At 46.6% G+C, this 20,987-nt stretch overlaps 1 protein-coding gene across 3 annotated transcripts in view; it reads right to left on the minus strand.

The window, feature by feature from the left end:
* Window positions 1-20,987, minus strand: part of fwd (phosphatidylinositol 4-kinase beta fwd) — a 166,724-nt gene that overhangs the window by 55,552 nt on the left and 90,185 nt on the right. For all 3 annotated transcript variants that reach the window (XM_065434612.2, XM_065434611.2, XM_065434613.2), the window contains 2 exons: window positions 18,990-19,132; window positions 17,186-17,398 (listed from right to left, as the gene is read on the minus strand). In XM_065434612.2, coding sequence (XP_065290684.2) covers window positions 17,186-17,398; window positions 18,990-19,132 — 356 coding nt within the window. The remainder of the gene's footprint in view (window positions 1-17,185; window positions 17,399-18,989; window positions 19,133-20,987) is intronic.

The following is a 20,987-nucleotide window of genomic DNA, read 5'->3' on the forward strand; positions in this document are numbered from 1 at the left end:
GAATGTGCGCCTTTGTGTACGTAAACTGTTCTGCGGGGCGGTGGCAAGTTGACGATGAGCAAACGAACATTCGCCGCCTTGTATCACCGGCGGACGGAGCGCACAAAAACTGCTGTTGTGCGGATGCTCAATACACTTGTCTTGAGCAGTCATGTTAGACTGACACACTTCTCTTGAGCAGTCATGTTAGACTGATACACTTCTCTCGTGCAGTCATGTTGGACTGACACTCTTTTTCTCAAGCAGTCATGTTAGACTGATTTAAATCCTGTAAATAAACCCATATTCCTTGTTCTCGATGAGAAGCAGTTCTTCCCTTTATCAACGTCCTCAGCGTGGATAAGTTGGACGACGGCATGGGCCAGCTACCTTCGAATTCATGCCGGACTCTAATCTTGGCAACGGATCACGAGCGATGGGATTGAGCCCCCAATCCTGACAACTGGTGGCAGCGGTGGTATGGACTTCGCGACGTGGTGCTGTGACTGCGGTGAGTGCTTGGTTCTTGCTTTGACTCTCTAGGCTTCATTTTGTGGTTGTTCTGTTTAGAACAGTAGGGAAGCTAGATTGTTGAGTGTTAGCTAGGTTGTGTTTTCCTAGCTAGATTTAGAGAGCAGGATCAAGGCAGTAAAGCAGCAATCATGGAGTTAAGGACACTGCTGAGACGAATTGTTGATTGTTGGTGAGGAACTTGGCCTAGATGTGCGCAAGGAAATTCTAAAATCGGAATTATTGGAGCTAATTTCCAATCAGGCCAGTGAGGAAGATATTGAAATGGGATTGGAACTTCTCAAAAAGAGAGAGAAACGGGAAAGAGAAAGAGAAGAACGGGACAGAGGAAAACGAGAGAGAGAGGAACGCGATAAAGATTGCGAGTTAAGAAAAATGCAACTTGAACTTTCAAGCAAACGTTTGGAGTTGTCTCAAGGAAGTGAAGGTGCCCTGGGACGATCAAGTGAGGCAGAATCGTAACCGCATGGACAGGCTATTAAAGCCATTTGAGGTCGGGACTGACATAGGCTTGTTCCTAAGCAATTTTGAAAGGACTTGCGAGAAGATGAACTTCGGCCCGAGTACATGGCCACAGCGGTTGCTGTCTATGTTGCCGTGTGAGGCGGCGGAAGTAATCGCCAGATTGAGTGCACAGGATGCATTTGATTATGCAAAAAGGCTAGTCTCTTGAAGAAATACTGCCTTTCAGCCGAAGCTTTTCGGCAAAGGTTTAGGAGCACAGGCAAGAAAGATAGCGAGGGCTATCCGGAGTTTGCATATAGCTTAAAGGCCAACCTAGTCGAGTGGCTTAAAAGCGCGGAAGCGTACGACAGCAGAGACATGATCATTGAATGCATGTGTCTAGAACAGTTTTACAAAACCATCCCCCAAGCTGTGAAACTGTGGGTGCAAGACAGAGGTGATGTAAACACTGTGGAAAGGGCGGCTGAATTAGCCGAGGAGTACGCAACTCGTAGAAAGTTGAACGCCGAGGAGGGAAACTTGGACGGTCGAAATGGACCGCGGAAACCATTTCCGTTCAAAGAGGGTGTGTAGACTAGACGATCGGAGCCTGTAGACATGGCGGAAAAGCCCGCAGAAAAAAGCGAGGAGAAACTTAACGGAGAAACCGCACAAAAAGAACAGAAAAGAAAATTCAAATCTTTTAGACCAATTTGCTGTTACAAATGCCACAAACTGGGACATATAGCCGTAAACTGCGAGAAGTCTAGCGTAGTTATCTCCTACGTGGAGGAAAAAGATGAGAATATGGAACTTTTAAGTCCATATCTCCACGATCTGCAAGTTAATGGAAAACCATGCCGAGTGCTAAGAGACAGTGCCGCCACGATGGACATTGTCCATCCGTCTTACGTGACGGTAGATGACTTCATCGGAGAAGTAGCATGGATAAAACAGGTTGTAGAAGAACACAGCGTGTGTCTGCCCATGGCCAAAGTCAAAATCAGTGGACCATTCGGGGAGCTAGAGACTGAGGCTGCAGTTTCCGAATTTCTGTCACTGCAGTATCCTTACATCTTTTCGAATCGTTCGAATCAGTTACTGCGTGACAAAGGACTCAAACTGGGAGAGGGCATAGTACAAGCATTGACCCGAGGCCAAGCTCGTAAGATCGCGGCGCTTTCGGCTGAAAGTGCTCAAGCTCCTCCAGCAGAAGCAGAAAAGGAGATAACTTTTAGCTAGGCCCGAGGGACAAAAGAACAGTTGAGGAGAGCCTGCCAGCTGACCAGGTCAATGAGAGCGTAGCACTAGAGTGTCAAAAGTTCTAGCCTGCAGAAAGAGCAAGCTGATGCACTCACAAGTGAGACAGGGTCGTTATTATTACCGGCCTCAAAGAACTTTGATCAGCTCTTACGTGTGGATAGAGAGTCACTGGCAGCTGAGCAAAAGAATGATGAGAGCTTAGCTAAATTACACGACACAGCTAAAGAAGGCACTGCTAGGCGCAACGTGACGATACATGAGAGAGGAGGATTGTTGTATCGGCACTACAGAGATCGAAAGGGTAGGATTTTAGACCAGTTAGTCGTAGCTACTAAGTATAGGGAGGACCCTTTGAATCTTTGTCATGGAAATGGGTGGTCCGGCCACCTAGGCATAAACAAATCAAAGGAAAGATTGCTTATGGAATACTACTGGCCTGGCTGTTTCAAAGACGTAGAAAACTTTGTAAGATCATGCGACACCTGCCAGCGTTCTGGTAAACCAGGAGAGACATGGAAAGCTCCACTGAAGGTAGTGCCCTTAATAACAGAGCCTTTCAGACGACTTGTAATAGACACGGTAGGGCCTCTTCCAAAAACAAAATCGGGCTACAGGTACTTGTTTACCATGCTGTGTCCGGCTACCAAGTTTCCAGAAGCAATACCTTTGAAAGAGCTCAGCTCCACCGAAGTAGTAGACGCGCTTTTGACAGTGTTTGCACGAGTTGGGTTTCCAGCCGAAATTCAGGCAGATCAAGGGTCAGTATTCACGAGCGCACTGACTTCCACATTCTTGCAGAAGTGCGAGGTAAAGTTAATACACAGTTCTGTCTATCACCCTCAGTCAAACAGTGTAGAGAGGTGGCATTCGGTGCTTAAGGGAGTTTTGCGTGTGCTCTGTTACGAGCACAAGGAGGACTGGGAGAACTGTCTGCCAGCAACATTGTTTGCTTTGCGAACGGTTCCACATGAAGCGACAGGGTTCTCACCTGCAGAACTAGTGTATGGGAGGACACTCCGTTCTCCACTGAGAATGCTAAGAGAGATGTGGGAGGAAAGAGGGGAGAGTCCAACAGTGCTTGAATACGTGCTAAATTTACTGGAACGGCTAAGCGCAACCCAAGAACTAGTCGGAAAGAACATGACAATAGCTCAAAAGAACGCCAAAGTCTATTACGACAAGAATGTGAGGCTTCGTACGTTTAAAGCCGGAGACCAGGTAATGATCCTCAAACCTTCAAGAAAGAACAAGCTTGAAGTTCACTGGGACGGGCCGGTTAAAGTGTTGCACAAACTTTCAGATACTAACTATGCTCTGAGAATGCCCGGTCGCAGGAAGGAAGTGAGGATATATCACTGTAATTTGATGAAGCCGTATCTAGAGCGGAGCGGAGTCGTTAACTATACCGTCAAAGAGCCGGATGGCACTAGTACCAAGTTTAAGGAGTATAGGGAGACCTCCAACTCTCAAATCGGCCTAGAAGAAGTAGTAGAACACTCGGTAAGCTCGCACGCTCTAAGACCCGAGCAGCTAGATGAGCAAAAAGAGGTGTTAGGGGAATATCTCGACAGATTCAGCGATCGGCCGGGTAGAACCGAACTGATAACGCATGAAATTGAGCTGACATCAACCGAACCAGTAAGATGAAAGCCTTACAGGGTGTCTCCAAGACAGAGAGAGATTATGGAGGCAGAGGTACAGCGCATGCTAGAGTTGGGAGTTATTGAGCCCGCTGAGAGTGACTACACATCACCGCTAATACTCGTAGAAACCCCTAACAAGGACCTCCGTCCATGTGTTGACTACAGGAAGTTAAATGCCATCACTAGGGATCAGCTGTACCCGATACCCAACATTGAGGAATGAATTGAAAGAGTTAGCGCTGCTAAATACATTTCAACTATAGATCTCATGCGGGGGTACTGGCAAGTTCCCCTTTCAGAAAGTGCAAGCCGCTATGCCGCATTCATCTCACCTGTAGGCACTTTTCGCCCTCTCGCACTCAGCTTCGGGCTGAAGAACACGCCGTTTAGATTCTCTAAGTTAATGGATATTGTCCTAAAAGACTTGCAGGAGTTCGCCGTGCCCTATCTTGATGATGTAGCCATTTTTTCGGACAGCTGGGAACAACACGTATCGCACCTCAAACAGGTGTTCTCACGGTTGAGGAAAGCCGGCTTAACGATGAAAGCGGAAAAGTGTAGGTTTGGTTGTTCGCAGGTTACTTATCTGGGTCATGTTGTCGGTCAGGGCATGAGACGGCCGGCTGAGCTGAAAATAGCTACGATTGGAGAATTTTCTCAGCTGCGCACGAAAACGGACCTTCGTTCATTTTTGGGACTTGTGGGGTACCATCAACGGCACATTCCGAATTACTCGCAATTGGCAAGTCCATTAACAGACGCCCTCCGAAAGGGAGCACCGAGTAACGTACACTGGGATAAGGACAAAGAGAACGCTTTCCAAAGTTTGAAAACGCTATTGGTTTCTCGCCCTGTGCTTCGCGCGCCAGACTAGACAAAGGAATTTATAGTTCAATGCGATGCAAGCGACAGAGGTATGGGCGTGGTACTTAGTCAGGTCGGCGACGATAACGAGGAGCATCCTATCCTCTATGCCAGCCGTAAACTAAATGTAAGGGAGGAAGCCTACAGCGCTTCAGACAAGGAAGGCGCTTGTTTCGTTTGGGCCGCCCAGAAGTTGTCGTGTTACTTGTACGGAGCGAAGTTCATCTTCGAGACCGACCACTGTCCTCTGACGTGGCTCAATCAAATGTCACACAAAAATGGCCGCTTGCTCCGATGGAGCCTCATTCTCCAAGAGTACAACTTCTACGTTAGATATAAGAAGGGAAAGTTGCATAGCAATGCGTATGGTTTGAGCAGGCTAATTTGAATTCTGCGTTTGAGGGTCCCGCCTAAATTTTAGGGTTATTATTGTTAATTTTGTTAAACCAAGAAAATCCCCTCTCATTTAGCAGGATTCCCTCAATGATTGCTGAATTTGTCAGCACGAAATTGCTTGAAAAATTGGCATAGCGAAATGCAGCATTTTTTTGTTTCTGCTCTTATGTTTTCTTTGAAGCCTAGCGGGTCTAAAGTGAGAGCCAAGGTACGTCATCTCAGCGCAGGGCCGTGTTGTGGGGTTCGTTTTGCAGTTGCCTGTCCTTGTTGGATGTTTTGGGTGGTGACATCATTACACAAGTGGTTGCTGCGAGCCACGACATTACCCCCTGGTCACCAGCCGTTCTCTTTCTGCCCAGCGGTTGTCAGCGCTAGACAGTCGAGATTTTTCGGGCCAAGGAGACGCTGTTAAGAATGGCGAGCTGCAAGGCGAAATTGCCACCCAATTACGACTGGGGGACAAGACGCGCATCCCCCACTCTCCGTCGCTGCAGCTAGGAGGTGTTCGAAGAAGCGGGCTTTGTGCTGAAAACCGCCTCCATCCACCAGCCCCATCGCCATCGTGTTGAAACGAGTTCGGTGGGCGAACAATGGTGCCGGAGCTCTCCAGCGCGGACCTGATCTGCTACGCATGAGCAAGCTGCTGCGGGAAAGCCGTTTTTTGTTGCTTCCCATGCTCCGACCAGACGCAAGACAACGAGCTACCCACCATTGGCTTCGATACTTCCCGGAACGGCACCCCTCCGACGCCGGCGTCGGGCATCGGAATGTGTGCCTTTGTGTACGTAAACTGTTCTGCGGGGCGGCGGCAAGTTGACGATGAGCAAACGAACATTCGCCGCCTTGCATCACCGTCGGACCGAGTGTACAAGAACTGCTGTTGTGCGGATGCTCAATACACTTCTCTTGAGCAGTCATGTTAGACTGATACACTTCTCTCGTGCAGTCATGTTGGACTGACACTTTTTCTCAAGCAGTCATGTTAGACTGATTTAAATCCCGTAAATAAACCCATATTCCTCGTTCTCGATGAGAAGCAGTTCTTCCCTTCATCAACGTCCTCAGCGTGGATAAGTTGGACGATGGGATGGGCCAGCTACCTTCGAATTCATGCCGGACTCCAATCTTGGCAACGGATCTCGAGCGATGGGATTGAGCCCCCAATCCTGACAACGGCCAGCCCTCAGGAGCAAGGTTATGCTCAGTCTTTTGGGACGAGCACGGAGTAGACTTGATGGATTTTCTAGCAAAGGGTGCCACGATTACTGGGGCATACTATGCTTCACTGCTGCGGAAATTGCAGGAGGCCACAAAAGCAAGAGACGTGGCATGCTCACCAAAGGTGTCCGCCTTCTGCAAGACAATGCCCCAGTTCACAACTCACATGTTGCCCAGATGGAAGCACGCTGCTATGGCTTTGAAATTCTACCGCATCCCCGTTATTTACCCGACCTCGCACCATCGGACTTTCACCTCTTTCCAACAATGAAGTCATATTTGAAGGGCAAGCATTTTCCAGGTGATCAGACTGATTTCTGAAGTCACAACATGGCTTTTAGAGCAACCTGTTGACTTCTACAAGCGAGGTGTTTAGAGTTGCATAAAAAAATGGAAGAAGTGTGTGTCCCTGGGTGGCACCTATGTAGAGAAGGACTAATAAATCTGCTAAATTTCATTGCTCTCCGTCCACAGGAAGTGGGTCAGGGGAAATCTTTATTGAACACCCCTCGTACGTCTGAAAAAAGCTCTGAAGGACTGCCAGTACACTTATTAGGCATATCGGTGCTCGTAATGTTACAGGAGACAACGTGTGCACATGTGTATAATTAAGAAATACATACTGGATCCAGTGACAATTGTCCCTTCCCACGCTTAAGCTTCACTGCAATACTTTTCATATGCTTAACCGTGTCACATTTCTGTTTGAGGCTAAGCTGACTTTCAGGGACCGGCATTTCGAAACGCACCATGCTTTCCAATCTTCAAAGCCAATCGCGAAGATTACAAAGGCGGAGTCAGTGCCATTGATGACAATGGTGAATTCTTTCAGTGAAAACCATACCACTGAATGGTAAGAAGCTTAATAGGGAATGTCAAAGCAGCTAGGCCTAGCGTTGCCACGGTGTTTTCCCATGGCTATGGCTGCCAGCGAATCTGCGTGCGAGAGTGCCGGTTTGGGGCGGCGAGATAATCAAAATGGCGACAGCGGCCGCTTTTATGGCGGTCATGGCAAAAAGTCAGGAAAATCGGAAGGTGAAGGATTCCTGCATCCGAAATTTCAGACGTTTTCATACATTGACTCTATGGGGTACGTGGTGGTGCCACGAAACCATCCAAATTATAGGGCATGTCCGAAAAATTGGGTGTCTGGAAAACCTGTCGTTGACCATACACTTTCTTATATAATCTGTCATTTCTATGCAAGGAGGTTATATACTTAAACTTCTTGAGTACCAGCCTCAGTCCGGCCAACGACACGGCGTCAAAAGACTATTCGTTACGATCTCTCTGTTACTTGAAGCCAGCATTAGCGCAACTTTTGTTCCCTTTCAATAAAATTACAGATAATTTTTCCCTGATTGACGCACAATTTCCCTGAGTTTTCCCTGAGTATTTCCAGACTATTCAAAATCCCAGAGAATGCTTGGTTTTCCCGGTTTTCCAGTTTGGTAGACACCCTGACAGGCCCACCCCACCAAATCGCAGACACTGAATAAAGTTATCTGAATGAAGGAAGTGCTCCACGTAAAGCGTGTAATTTATTATAAGGTTTTAAAAATATACATCACTGCTGATCGCAGCACACTGCTTGGCGAAATTTTCAACAGCCCCCATCCATATGATGTAAATCACCCAATTGACGTCAGTAGGACGAGCTATCAGATTGGCTGCCCAGGGTGTGTCAATAATAATTTTTCCCCCTTTATGGTGAACAAATGATGTTTGTAATAGTTGGAATGTTAGTTAATTTGTTTCTATAAAAAGAAAATAACGAAAAAAGAATGCACAGGAACAATTTCTCACTACACTTAAGCACCTCCTGCACACAGCAAGCGTCGTCTGCTTGTGTTACGACATGCTCAATTTTGACGAGAGCTTCGCGGTCAGAGTAGGTCTCAGTCTTTTTGCGCAAACTATGATATGACTTTGTTGCATTGTGGACTGCAAACGTAGCGACTGGCAATATGTCAAGCTGTGACATCGTGTCCCTCTGCAAGGCAGCAGACGAGCCGACTGGCTGCAACCCATCGGACTGCCCCTATTCGATCTGGGCCAGAATTTGCGTGTTTGCGACCGTCACTTTAAACTAGAAGATTACCAACACAATAGCATTCTGCAAGTCCGGTATTAGGGTAAACGCAAGCGGAAGGGAACAGGGCCTGGCTGTTCGACCGTATCGTTTCACGGGATGAGCAGATGCGCAAATGCGAATGGTCTGCACGGTGCAGCCACCTGGTGGCACAGAGCTCAACCACACACAGTAGCAGTAACGAAATGTATTCTTTTTTGCTGCTGGTGTAAATTTTTCGCAGGAGTGTAATTGTTAACACATTGTTCTTGTAAATGTTTAAAATGTTTTACAATTATAGCAATATTAGCTCATTGTTTGGCTGGTTAAGCTCTGTGCCAACGGGTGGCTGGACTTCATCAGCTTAAGTTTATGCCTCCACCGTTCTGTCGAAACGCCCAGCTCGCCTGTGGTTACCGTAATACCAGACACGTTTGGCGCTGCGACAGAATTCTCGCAACGCAGGCTGCTTCGGTAGCTCTCGCTTGGGGTCAACTGTGAAGTAGCTGGCGGAGATATGGAGAGGCTTCACGCGATCGCTCTAGAGAACCGTAAGTCGACGACACGACATGTCGTCATGACGCACTGCCATTGAAGGCGGAGCTTAGCCCTGATCACTCGGCGAACGAGTTGAGGAGAAAATGCATGACTATGGAGGAAGGTAACTTGTAGTCGTTTGTAGCTCTCTTAATATGAGATGTTTCACACAAATTGCGGTGCGAATGATTAACTTAAGGTGTACCCTATGCGCCTACAAAATTTGTCCGAACCGTCTCAGGGGCCCTTTAACCCTTTGAAGGTTTGTGCCGTACATGTACGGCGGCGGTTTTCTGTCCCACAAGGTCTTTGCTGTACGGGTACGGTTCTGGCCCTCCGTTTGAAATTTTGCGCCATAATGACAATACTTGCCCACTGGGAGGTGCTGCCACCTCTTAGGACTTACAAGAAGTGCTTGAAATTTGCGCTACCTTCTTGGGGAGATAAACAGAAGCAATTTCTAGCTTCAGCGCATCGCGCGGCAACACCCATTTTGCGGTTTTGGTTTCACTGCGTGGTCGCAACGGAGGCGCCCGAAACTCTCTTACTGGGCGGTGGAAGTGGAAGTTGACTTCTATCTTGATTGATGCTGCTCTTTGCTTGTTTATCACCTCCACTCGCAAGGCACTCTCGCTCTCTGCGGCAACATGCTTACGGGAGAAGGTGCCTTAGACCTCTGCCCAAGGCAGCCACATGCAGAGAAGATGTCATGTGTGCGCCAACACAATTCGTAGCTCCAAGAGGAGAACAGACACGCATTTTAGGTGTGCAGGCTGCGGTAAGGCGCTGTGCGTAGACCCGTGTTTCAAGGAGTGCCACACTCTGAAATACTATTGAACATTTTGCAATTCTGAATGATGCCGACACCAAAATACTGTTCCTAATTATTTTTTTTTACTATTTATTCCCGACTTTATACATTTTGTACATTTAAGATCCGCAATAAAGTAATTTGACCACCTGGGAAAGTTTTTTTCAAAATAATTCGACCCTTAAAGGGTTAATGCAGAGGATGCGAACTACAAAGCAATGAATGATTGAAGTTATTGAGAAATTTAAATTAACGGCATGTAAATAAACGAGCTTTTACTGTATATGCAGACACAAATGTTTTGTGGTCTGATAAAATAATAATACACACACACAAACCTTATCATAACAAAGCAGGATATAGTGAAATAACATGTTTAACAAAGCAAATGCAATTCCCCTTGAAATCTCCATAGATATCCATGTATTTAAACCTGGGCCTGTATTCTGAAACGTTTGCCTTCTGCGAAACTATCGCCTTGGCCACACCTCCGCCAATGGCGCACCTTGATTGGCTGTCTTAGCAAAGCCGGAAAATAAACAGCGCCATTCAGTAGTTTCGGCTCATGTCATTTTAATGTCATGGTGTCGATGGGTGCTCTCGCCATAAACTGAATAAACGAGTAGGTCCTCTGGCATCTTTTGGTGTTCGGTTGGTGGTGAAGTGTACTGGAGATAAGATAGGGGGTAGATTAAAGTAGACTTCTTGGTGGCGTTTTACAGGCGCTGTTTTGCGGCGATATATGTTGATTCATTTAAAAAAAAACATTTCACATTTCTTTATTCAATTTATTTTGCCTAAAGCGGCCGTAACCAACCGTAGTCAGTGCGCAGAACCCAAACTGCAGCCACTACACTTGAAAACAACACACCCAAGCCGCTCTGCACTCACACGGTGTGCTCTCTCGTGCGATGTGAAGCATTCAACAGCGTGTATTGGTAGTGCACACTGACGTCACGGGTAAGCAGTTGCTTGATTTATTGAATGTTACTATCGCGGCGGCGAAACTTTCGCGAAACGTAAACCTTTCAAATATGGCCCATTTTAAAGCAAGGAAAAGTGTCCTGCCAGTCCATACATACAGTTGCCAACCGATTTTCGGGACTCCAAAAATTCGGACATGCTCGATTATTCGGACTGCTTTGCAGCACCACCATTCTCCCCATAGACCATATTGTATAACAACTGCCGAAAGTTTGGACACCTTGCAACCTCTCGTCTGATTTTTCGGACACTCCTTGAGCCAACTCGATCGAGAGCACCGTGCACCGAGTCTGACCAGTGCATGGTTCGACTTGCTGAACGCTTTTTTGTTTTGAACGGAGCCTCCTTGCTGCCCCACGAAGTGGCGCTACTGCAAATCCCCGCTCATCATCACCGTTTCTTCGATAGAGTGGCTCTACAGCAGTTCCGGTTTCAGCTTAGTAAGCCATGTCAAGACAATCCAGCAGCTGATTTGTTTCTTTGCGCACGACGCTGCGAGTAGGCCATGTTTTTCGTTTGTGCGACTGGTGTCGGCATGGTGGTGTTTGCTTTGTGTGCTGTGTCGAGGTTCAGGTGATCCAACACGGCATACGGAAACATCGCGTCAAGTGTCTAATTGTGCCGACAGTGCCCGCGCAGACTGCGCTGGGGAATGCCGGCAAGCGGGTGCCTGGAGGCCTAGGATATGTCGCCTTCTGATGTGCACCCGACTGACGCCGAAAATGTTCTGCCGAGACCTGCGCAGTGGTTCCATTGCGATTCCCAGGGTGTCTACCAAGTTGACAATTCCAAATTCCCTGAGTTTTCCAGGTTTGCCCGGAGCACCTTTGCAAAATTCCCTGAATGAGACAGAACTTTGTTTTTTGTCAAGACAGGCTGGCACCATGCTGCACGATGCTATCACTTTCTAGTGAGCATGTTGAAAAAAATGACTTAATCCACTTTGAATAGTAAGGAGCAATATCTGTTTTATTTAAAAAGAAAACAGAAGGAAGGTGTTAGTAACATGCACAGCGAAAAAATGGTAATACCCATTATAAGTTGAGTCGAACATTTTCAAATACGAATGAAAATGAGATGCATACATAAGTAATTATTTTTGAATATGAGCTATTTCTATCAACTCATAGCAAGCTCATTGGTGTGAAGCCTGAACTTATTTATTTGAGAAATGCTCTATTAAGATTCTCTATTAGATTCTCTATTAAGATGCTCTAAACTAAGATTCTCTCAGCAGCTGGGAAGTCAACCTCAACTGTCCTGACATACTCTCAACCCGTAAGCCCGTACACAACTTCTCAATGTTGGGTTTCGCTGCTTTGAAGAGCTTATTTTGGTTTGGATGAGGGACACCTGCATCTCAGCGCCAGCCAACACTGTTTTTTGAGCTCAAGCTCCTTCAACGAGGCAGTGGCATGCTTCCTTTCCCGTTAATTCCTCAATGCGTAGGTCCTCTCAGTTCTCATCCTCCTTCTGCAACGCGTTCACCCCATGGATCATTTGAAGCATCCTCTTGATCAGTTGTACAGTCAACGTCCGATTTTTCAGACTCCCTCGAGGCTACAATAACATCCGAAAAACCGGCCAGTGCGAAAAAAAAAAAAGGAATGCATGTCTTTAACTGCCCTTAAGAGCTAAAATTGCCACAGGCACGTCCGGAAAAGCTCCTAAGGCCTGCCAGTACACTTAGTAAGCATATCGGTGTTCGTACTGTGACAGGAGACGGGTGTGCACGCGTGTGTAATTAAGGAATACATACTGTGTCCCGTGACAATTACCCCTTACCACGCTTGTTATGTTTCACTGCGTAACACTGCTGTACAACGCCGAAGCTAACTTTCGGATACTGGCATTGCGCAACGCATTGTGCTCTGCGAGCCTCTAAACCAATTGCGTGGATTGCAAAGGCGGAGTCAGTGCTATTGCTGACAGCGGCGAATTCTTTCAATGAAAAACATGGCAGGGCATGGCAAGAAGCTTAATGGCGAACATAGAAGCAGCTAGGCCTAACGTTGCCGTGGGGTGGCTACGGCTGTCAGCGGATCCGTGTGCGAGAGTGCCGGTTCGAGGCGGCGAGATAATCAACATGGCTGCGGTGGCGGCTTTGATTAATGCCATTTCAGACCTGCAGTCAGGGTAATATACATTGACTATATGGAATACGTGGTGGTGCCGCAAAGCCGTGCTAATTGTCGGGCATGTAAAAAAAATCGGGCGTCTGGAAAATCGGTTAACTACTCTGGCAATATCTCATGCCCATGACACTGCGTCAACAACGATTCGTTGTGATTCCTCTGTTGCTGGAGCCAGTATTAACACGAGTTCCATTCCCTTTCAATAAAGTTAGTTGATTTTTCATGATAGAAGCCCAAATTCCCAAAGTTTTCCCCGAGTATTTCCACACTATTCAAGTTCCCTGAGAATTCCCGGTTTTCCCGGTGTTCCCGGTTGGTAGACACCCTGGATTCCGGACACCGCCTCATTTGACAATTTCACAGGTGCTGATACTGCTGTACTGACATGCGCAGAACTCTACAAATCTCCGAGAAGGTCATACGGTCACTATACGCGGCTGAATGCACAGTCGTTGCTTGTGCAAGCTCCGCATGCGATAGCAGCATAGCACATGGTGCGCCATCTTCCGACTCGGAGTCGTCGTCCGGTGTTGCAGCAGAAACCTGATGAATGATCTCGCCGACGACGGCGATCTCATTCAAGTTTCTGATTTACGGATGATCAGCATAGGTCCTGCGAGGCTCTCGGTAACTGACGTGCCCAGGTGACCGGTGGAACACGAGAACGATCGTCAAATGCTCACTGGTGGCACACATGAGGGTCGTCAACAACTTTAAGGCATTCAAGCTCTTCTTTAACCACTTGCCGAATCACCAAGGAGATGACGTCATGGGCTGGGACAGACACACTTGCAACAGTAGTGACACTGTCCAAGCGTCCAAACTTTCATGGTTATATTGCGCTCAGTTTTACACGGATGATAAACCGTGTAAAACTGAGCGCAATATAACCATGAACGTTCACCAACTAGCCCCCTTCATTGCTTTACTAAAAGTCCGAACTTTCGTTCAATCCTTCTCATTTTCAGCGTTTCAAACACCTGGCAGTGTTTTTTCAAATCAGACGGAGTACTAAGATTTTCCTTCGTTATAATAAAATTATAAACATCTTCAGCGATTCTTTAAGCAGATGTCCTACTTTGTCTTTTCTGTCATGGTAGCGCTGACGATTCCGCATAATTTCAAAACAGCCTCTATGCACGTTGTGCAAGTTTCACCAGGTAAATGAGTTCGTCAGGAAAGCGTCTGCTCAGCCTTCTTAGAGATCGGGTCCCTGAAGCACTTAGTGAATTCTACAAATTTAACCCAGCTTGTCAGAACGTTCTTGTGGTTGTTCAAACCAGAGGTGCACGGTTCCGGCGAGAAAAAAACAAAAAACAAAAACAAACATGTTATCGAGCTGCTTCGTAGTGCTCCTGAGGTTGTGCTGACTCACTCTGCTGTAGTTCACCTTCCCCGAAAAGGTGGGTGGCTCTCGCAGCGGTGTCCAGTAGCAAGCCTGCCTTGCGTGATTGCAGTCTGGTTCACCACAGATGGAGTCGTCATTGCCTTCTCCGGAATCGGAAATGTCCGCTGCTTGTGGTCGTAAATCGGCCAAGCGTCTACTCCGTCAGACAGTAAGTAGAGCCGAGTCATCCAGGATCGTCCAGGATTTGCCCCCCACGTCCACCAAAGATGTTACAAAAGATGCTTATTTACAGGGTGAAACAAGGTCCTGGAGGAAGCCACAGGCAAGGCCCAGCCAAGGCAGAGTACCCCAAGATAACGCACGTGCACTCTACTTCTTTCTCTGCTTCTGTCGCGCAGTGATGTGACAACATGTTTTCGGCTCCTGAATTTTTTTCCAGAGCTTGTGAGACAGAAAAGCATGGCCGTCAAAATCTGGCACTTGGGGAAGTTGCTTCGAGGGGGTCGTTGGGGGGGAGTGTGATTCAAACACTACCTACACCCATTTCCACCGCCAAAAGTAGCCAAGTTGCCAAGCACAGTTTTCGGTTGCCAAGAGCATCTAAAAGTAGCCAATTTTGTGAGAAATCGCCAAAACTAGCAACCCTGCTGTGAGGGCCGAGTAACCAATCTGTGAGCAGCGCTAGCAGCGTAGTTGGCGTGGTCTATTTGTGTTTTGAAGGGTGACGCGGCATAGAGCTATAGGCACAGCCTGTTCGTGCCCGGCTGGGTGGAAGGGCCATGGGAGAGAAGCGCGCGAGGGCAGTAGGGGTAGTGGGTGATCGTGCAGCATCTCGCATATCACTTTTTCTTTTTTTTTTTCCCCCCAAGGATTTCGTGTTCCATTACCTTTCAGTACAGACACCCAGCAGCCAGACTTCATCGTTATAACCGATAATGCGGCATGGGGACATTGTAGTAAGCGGGTTATTTCCCGATAAAGGACGTACAAAAGTTGCCGGTGCAGCAGCTTTTAATTATTATAACCAATATATTGTTAAAACTGGTATCGTTATAACTGGGTTCCATGGTGTAATAAACTAGATTCGTCTCTAAAACCAGAAAATACTGATCATTGTGCACTGAGTACACTGCTTTCTGCCAGGTTCGGCACTCATTCGGAGCATCTTTTATATTATATTTTGGGTATTTTTAGTGTTATTTAGGATTAATTATTGCCCTTCTGGGCGACACCTTTTCAGTGGATACTTTTACGCCCCGCTTGGCCGCACACACAAGGTGGTCGCGTGCAACGTGCATTGCACTTCTCTCTCTCCCTGCAGCGCGCGGCTGTTTGAAACTAGGCCTAACTGCAACAGCCTGTGCACGGGGCACGTGAAAGACTGGTGCCTCACGGCAACACGATGCAAAGACTGGCAGAAGGTAGACGCGGCCTCCGAGATTGTACCAGTGGGATCTCAGAGGACCCGAGCTGGCCAAGCCAAGCCGACACACTCACTCAACAGGGTTGTGGGGCCACAAGAGAGCAGTGGATCACCTGCATAATCGAAATGCCATGTTGCATGCCATGCGCTGCTTGAACACGATGGATTCGCATCACAGCCTGCTAGCTGTTTTTTTCTAACTGCGTCACCATTTCACCGGTTTTATGACATTATAGAGTAGAACCTTGCTGATACGATTCCGTTACGTAAGACTTCCTGGCGGCAGTGTGCGATCAACAGAATAAGAGAAAACAAAGCACGTCTCGGGTTACTTGAGCCCAAAAGCCCACAGCGCATTGGTGTCAAAACTTCCTGCCCAAAGAAGCAGCTGACAGAGGCCAAATTCGAGAAGCGAGAATGTAAGGGTGCCAAGGATGCAAGAATGACAACGCACGTCTCAGGCAAATCAATGTCTTGTGGAGAAACCGTTTGCACAATGCTTTCAATTACACAGGTGTCAACTACACTTGGATTATATGTTTTCTCCCGTCTGGTTTTTTTTTCATGTCTTTTTTTTTTTCTTTCCAATACGTATGAATGAGGTTCTACTGGAAACAAGCCAAGTGGGAAGTGGAAGCAAAAGACCATCGCATTGGAACGGAAGGAAGCTATTGTAAGAACTGTCACGCCAGGTGCTAAACAGTCGCATACGACATGCCGTGGATTCTTTTGCTGATGGTTTATTGGAATTTCATCACATACGTTGGTGCACAGTGGTTCAATAGGCCTCGGAGCCATATTCTTTACATGTTTAAGGTTGTGCACACCACTGGGCATCTACTGAAGCAAAAGGGTAATAATCTATATAGTAATGAATATAAAAAAGCAATTTCAGCTCACTCTTTAACTTCATTATAATGAGGTTTGAGTGCAAATAATTCTCTCTTTATTAAATTATAATGCAACTTATTGCTTAGCACAATTACAGCCAAGAACTTAGAATATATATGAAGAATTTTCAGACACTTGTTTATCAAGTATTCACTCAGATCATTTCTAATTTTGTAATGACAGTAAACACTCAGCTTAAAAGCTGCGAGCAGCACAACCTAACGAAGCAACCAGGCCTTCATGGCGACCCTAGCCTGTTGTCACTGTTTCACCATGCTGCAATAGCTGGTGTCCTACGTATGCCTAAGTATGTCATGCCTTGTATGCTAAGTATGTCATGCCTTGTCCGCCTCGAGGCGGACAAAGCATGAGAAGTTATGCTAGTGTGAAGGAAACCTTAAAAAGTTTGCTCTGCACATACAGCTACTTATTTTTTAAGCAAGAAAATTTCAGCAGTTCTAACATTAATGTCTAACAGCTGAAAGCAAAAGGTCTGCGCAACAAAATGTTTTACAGATTTAAGGTACAGTATGTTGAACCCACTAACAGCACCTTCAGCCACAGAATGAGTTTGGCTGTTTTTGCCCCCAGCAGTGGAGATTTGTGAGCAGCGGTGCTGGCCACCTGATCGCTCTGTCAGCAGTTACCTGCATGGAGATTTCGTCATCCTCTTGGGTCCAGCATTCAGCATCATCATCCATGCCACACATGGAAAAGACAGATGCTGATTGCACACCAAAGTAGTCAGGGAGGTTTTCTTCTGAGCGTGTCAACCGTAGAGGGTTGAGGACCTTTGCAGGAACAGGTGACGTCTGGATGTCATCTACAGCGACCACTTCCACATAGATGAGGTACGGTGCCTGTTGTCATATGGCAGATGAAAAAAAAAGTGTTTTGATATGACAGCAGCACTGTCACATGATTCTTGCACTCCATGATCTCTCACTTAGTGACACCATCACTGCACATGCCATAAGTTTACTGTGTCAACACATTGAGATGGCATGTGCTGTCTATGATCTTTAGTCAAAGGAAGGTCACTGCCACAAACACTTACTTGCAACCACTCTCATCTGTGCAGAAATTGATGGGAGAGCTCATGCCATTTTAAGGTGCTTGAATATTCTGAGTTGACGAAAATTCATAGCAGCAACCGAGAAAGTCATCCAAATAAGTTTGACTACAGTTAAAGCTCGATATACTGAAGTCAGTAAAATCGGCACTTTGCTTCATTATATTGAAATTCTACATTTTATGCAAAGTGAAAAAAATTTAATTATGGGGTTTTATGTGCGAAAATCACGATTTGATTATGGGGCACGCCGTAGTGGGGGACTCCGGAAATTTGGGCCACCTGGGCTTCTTTAATGTGCACCTAAATCTAAGTACACAGGTGTTTTTGCATTTCGCCCCCATCAAAATGCAGCTGCTGTGGCTGGGATTCGATCCCGCGACCTTGTGCTTAGCAGCCCAACACCATAGGCACTAAGCAACCACGGCGGGTTATGCAAAGTACAGTTGCCGATGGATTTTTTTTTTTTTTACATAGAAAGAGCTGCAAAGTTTTTCGTGGCAATTGAAAAACTATTTTGCAATGAAAAGCAAATTATTTCATTGAACTTGAGAGTCTCTGACCAAAGATAGTTTCATGCTGTGTCGACGATACCTTTGCACTGGCAATACGAAGTGAAGCCTATAACACTTTTATGCGAACTCTGCGCCTGCAGCTGATGTATCACCGGCAGTGGGAAAACACTATCATGAAAAGTGCAGGCAGAGGGGCGTGAACGTTTTGTCTGCCTCTCACCTAATGTGTCTCTCAAACTCGAGATTATGCCACCTCCAGCACTAAACCCGCTAGAAGACAGTGCACATGAAGCCACAGCCATCTTGGTGCGTGCAGTTTTTGCAGCCTGCGTGTGGTAGGGGGCCGGTGAGATGTATTTGCGAGCCCTACGTCTTGTTCGTATCTTAATTGTTGTCAGCAAGATATGCCCAAGCTAAGATAGAAATGCTCAACCCAATAGGTCCTACAAATAGTTTTCTCACAGCAGGTACAACACAAATCAGTCAGAACATCCACGAACCCGCTCACCAACATCCAGTTGCAATGATGAAAAAGAAACAGCGAAGCAACAGTGGGTAGAACATGGCATGAATAGTGGTTTCTGCAGATCATAGCTTGGAGCAGGTGCAGGACAGCTACTGAACAGATCTACACCTGGAGGATGCTCACCTCATTATTTCCGCTGGTATTCAAGCATCACTACTCGACCTGTACAGTTATAAGCTCACACACATAACGTAGAGGATCACTCATTACTCAGCCGTGGCACACTTCTCAGCACGCACCTCAGCTCAACTCAGCTATGGGAGGCTCAAATCAGGCAAATTCTACTGGGCTCCTGAGAGACGTGAAGGTGGAAATGAGAGAGAAATGGCTGCCCGTACCTTGTCCTTTGAGTTGAGCACTGCAGCTGCTTGTGGGGGCACCCTCACCACAAGGTGGGGAAACTTGTCAGAGTGCAGAGGAAGCCAGACCCGTGCCGGCAAATTCAAGTTGACCAATGAAAGCTCGGCTTGAAGCCTCTGAGCTGTAAGAAAACATTGCCGACAACTACATAAGCATATCGCTCGTGCTGCCATTTCAACGAAGATCAGTGTAAAAAAGCTGGCACAATATACCATGCAAGATCAGGAAACTAACCAATGATTAGATTGATCAATCAATTGATAACATACCTATTTGGTCTTGAAAAATGAAAAAAAGAAAATTATGCAGGTCCATGCACTCAGGGAATCCGTGTAATTGTCTTCTATAGTGTTTGTATTATCTGAGTTTTTTGCTGTGTTGTTGATGGTGAATGTTTAAGTTATTGAATACGACAGTGGTTAAGTGGTGTTCCTCTTGTATGTACCCCTCATGTTTGTCCATGTAGTACAAAGAACACACAGTGAGACATGTTTGCTTGAGGCATTGTAGTGGGCCATTGTTCACAGCCTGTGAGAAGGTCAGCACTGCAATTGCCTCACATGGTGCACCACATCGTGGCAGAACTGCTGAACTTCAATTAAATTATGATACTTTACATGCCAAAACCACAATCTGATTATCAAGCACGCTTTAGTGGGAGACTCTGCATTAATTTTGATTACCTGGATTTCTGTACTGTGCACATAAATTCAAGTGTGCAAACTCCTCGCATTTCACCCTTGTTGAAATGCGGCCACCATGCTCGGGATTCAACCTGCTACCTCGAGCAACGCCATAGAAACCAAGATACCTCGTCAGGTACGTAATTTTGAATTTGCTGGGTGACTGCTTGCTTAATGTCGTCTTGACACTGTGGTAGTCTACTGTGGCTTTGTGTCTGCAAGCCCTGCGTCAGTTCTCCGCAGGGCTAATTTCCATGATGTTTATGTTTCAGAAATATCAGAAACTTACAGTACAGCCACCGACCGATAAATTGAGACACCGATAATCTGGACATGCTCAGTAATTCGGGCAGCTTTGCGACACCATCGATGGCCCCATATACTTAATGTATAAAGACAATCGATATTTAGGACAGCCGCCAGCTCTACATTTGGTTATCCAGACTGTCCGTGGCTGTACGCCGAACTCTGCCGCCATTACCTCCTCTGGCAACCTCGACGAGACATCAACTATGGCCTCAGAGATTGCATGCTAAACAGTAATCCCTGAGCACTTGTGTTGGGTGCAGTGCTGTGCCTCAGAGATTTAAGTGCAAATGCCAATCTTGGAGGCTTTGCATGAATTGTGAGGTCACATCAACATTGCAAACATAACATCCATTCTGGCACTATTGCGCATGGCCCGCTATTGTTCGTTGAATTTGCCTTCCCAACAGCGTTCTGCCATTCTGTGCTTGTTTGTTTGTTTAGTATGCATTCCAGACAGCACTCTGCTGGCTCCAAGAAGTCTTTCTTGTAAAGTTGCCGACAGTGCGCGTCAAATGGCAACAATGGTGCCTTCGCAGTTCGACTCCAAATGAGCTCAACTTCGCGACTGAAAAGCCTGAACTGCCGCCTATCACAACGAGCTCTAATGCGGACATCATTTATGACCTCTAGGCTGCAGTGTGCGAATTTCTGCCACCGTTACAAGACGTTGCAGACGTCGACACCAACACAGTGTCGTCAAGTGCCGAAATGAACGATGACGAAACAATTGAGCAGTTCTCCCACCACCAAACAGCGACTTTAACTCGGATGATGATGATGATGATGTGGCCGGAGCTTTCCCATGCAGACCTGACTTGAGCCTTTGCAGTCTTTGCACCAGGGTACAGAGACAACATAAAACTGGCAGAAACACAGGTGGACTTGGTTGCACATAAGTGGAAGTGCAGGCAGAAATGAACTGATCCCTTCTTCCTTGCATAGGGGCTTAAAACATACGTACCTGTAGAGTTCGAATGATCAGTT

This window comes from Dermacentor albipictus, chromosome 5 (genome assembly GCF_038994185.2).
Source record: "Dermacentor albipictus isolate Rhodes 1998 colony chromosome 5, USDA_Dalb.pri_finalv2, whole genome shotgun sequence".
NCBI classification, from domain to species: domain Eukaryota; kingdom Metazoa; phylum Arthropoda; class Arachnida; order Ixodida; family Ixodidae; genus Dermacentor; species Dermacentor albipictus.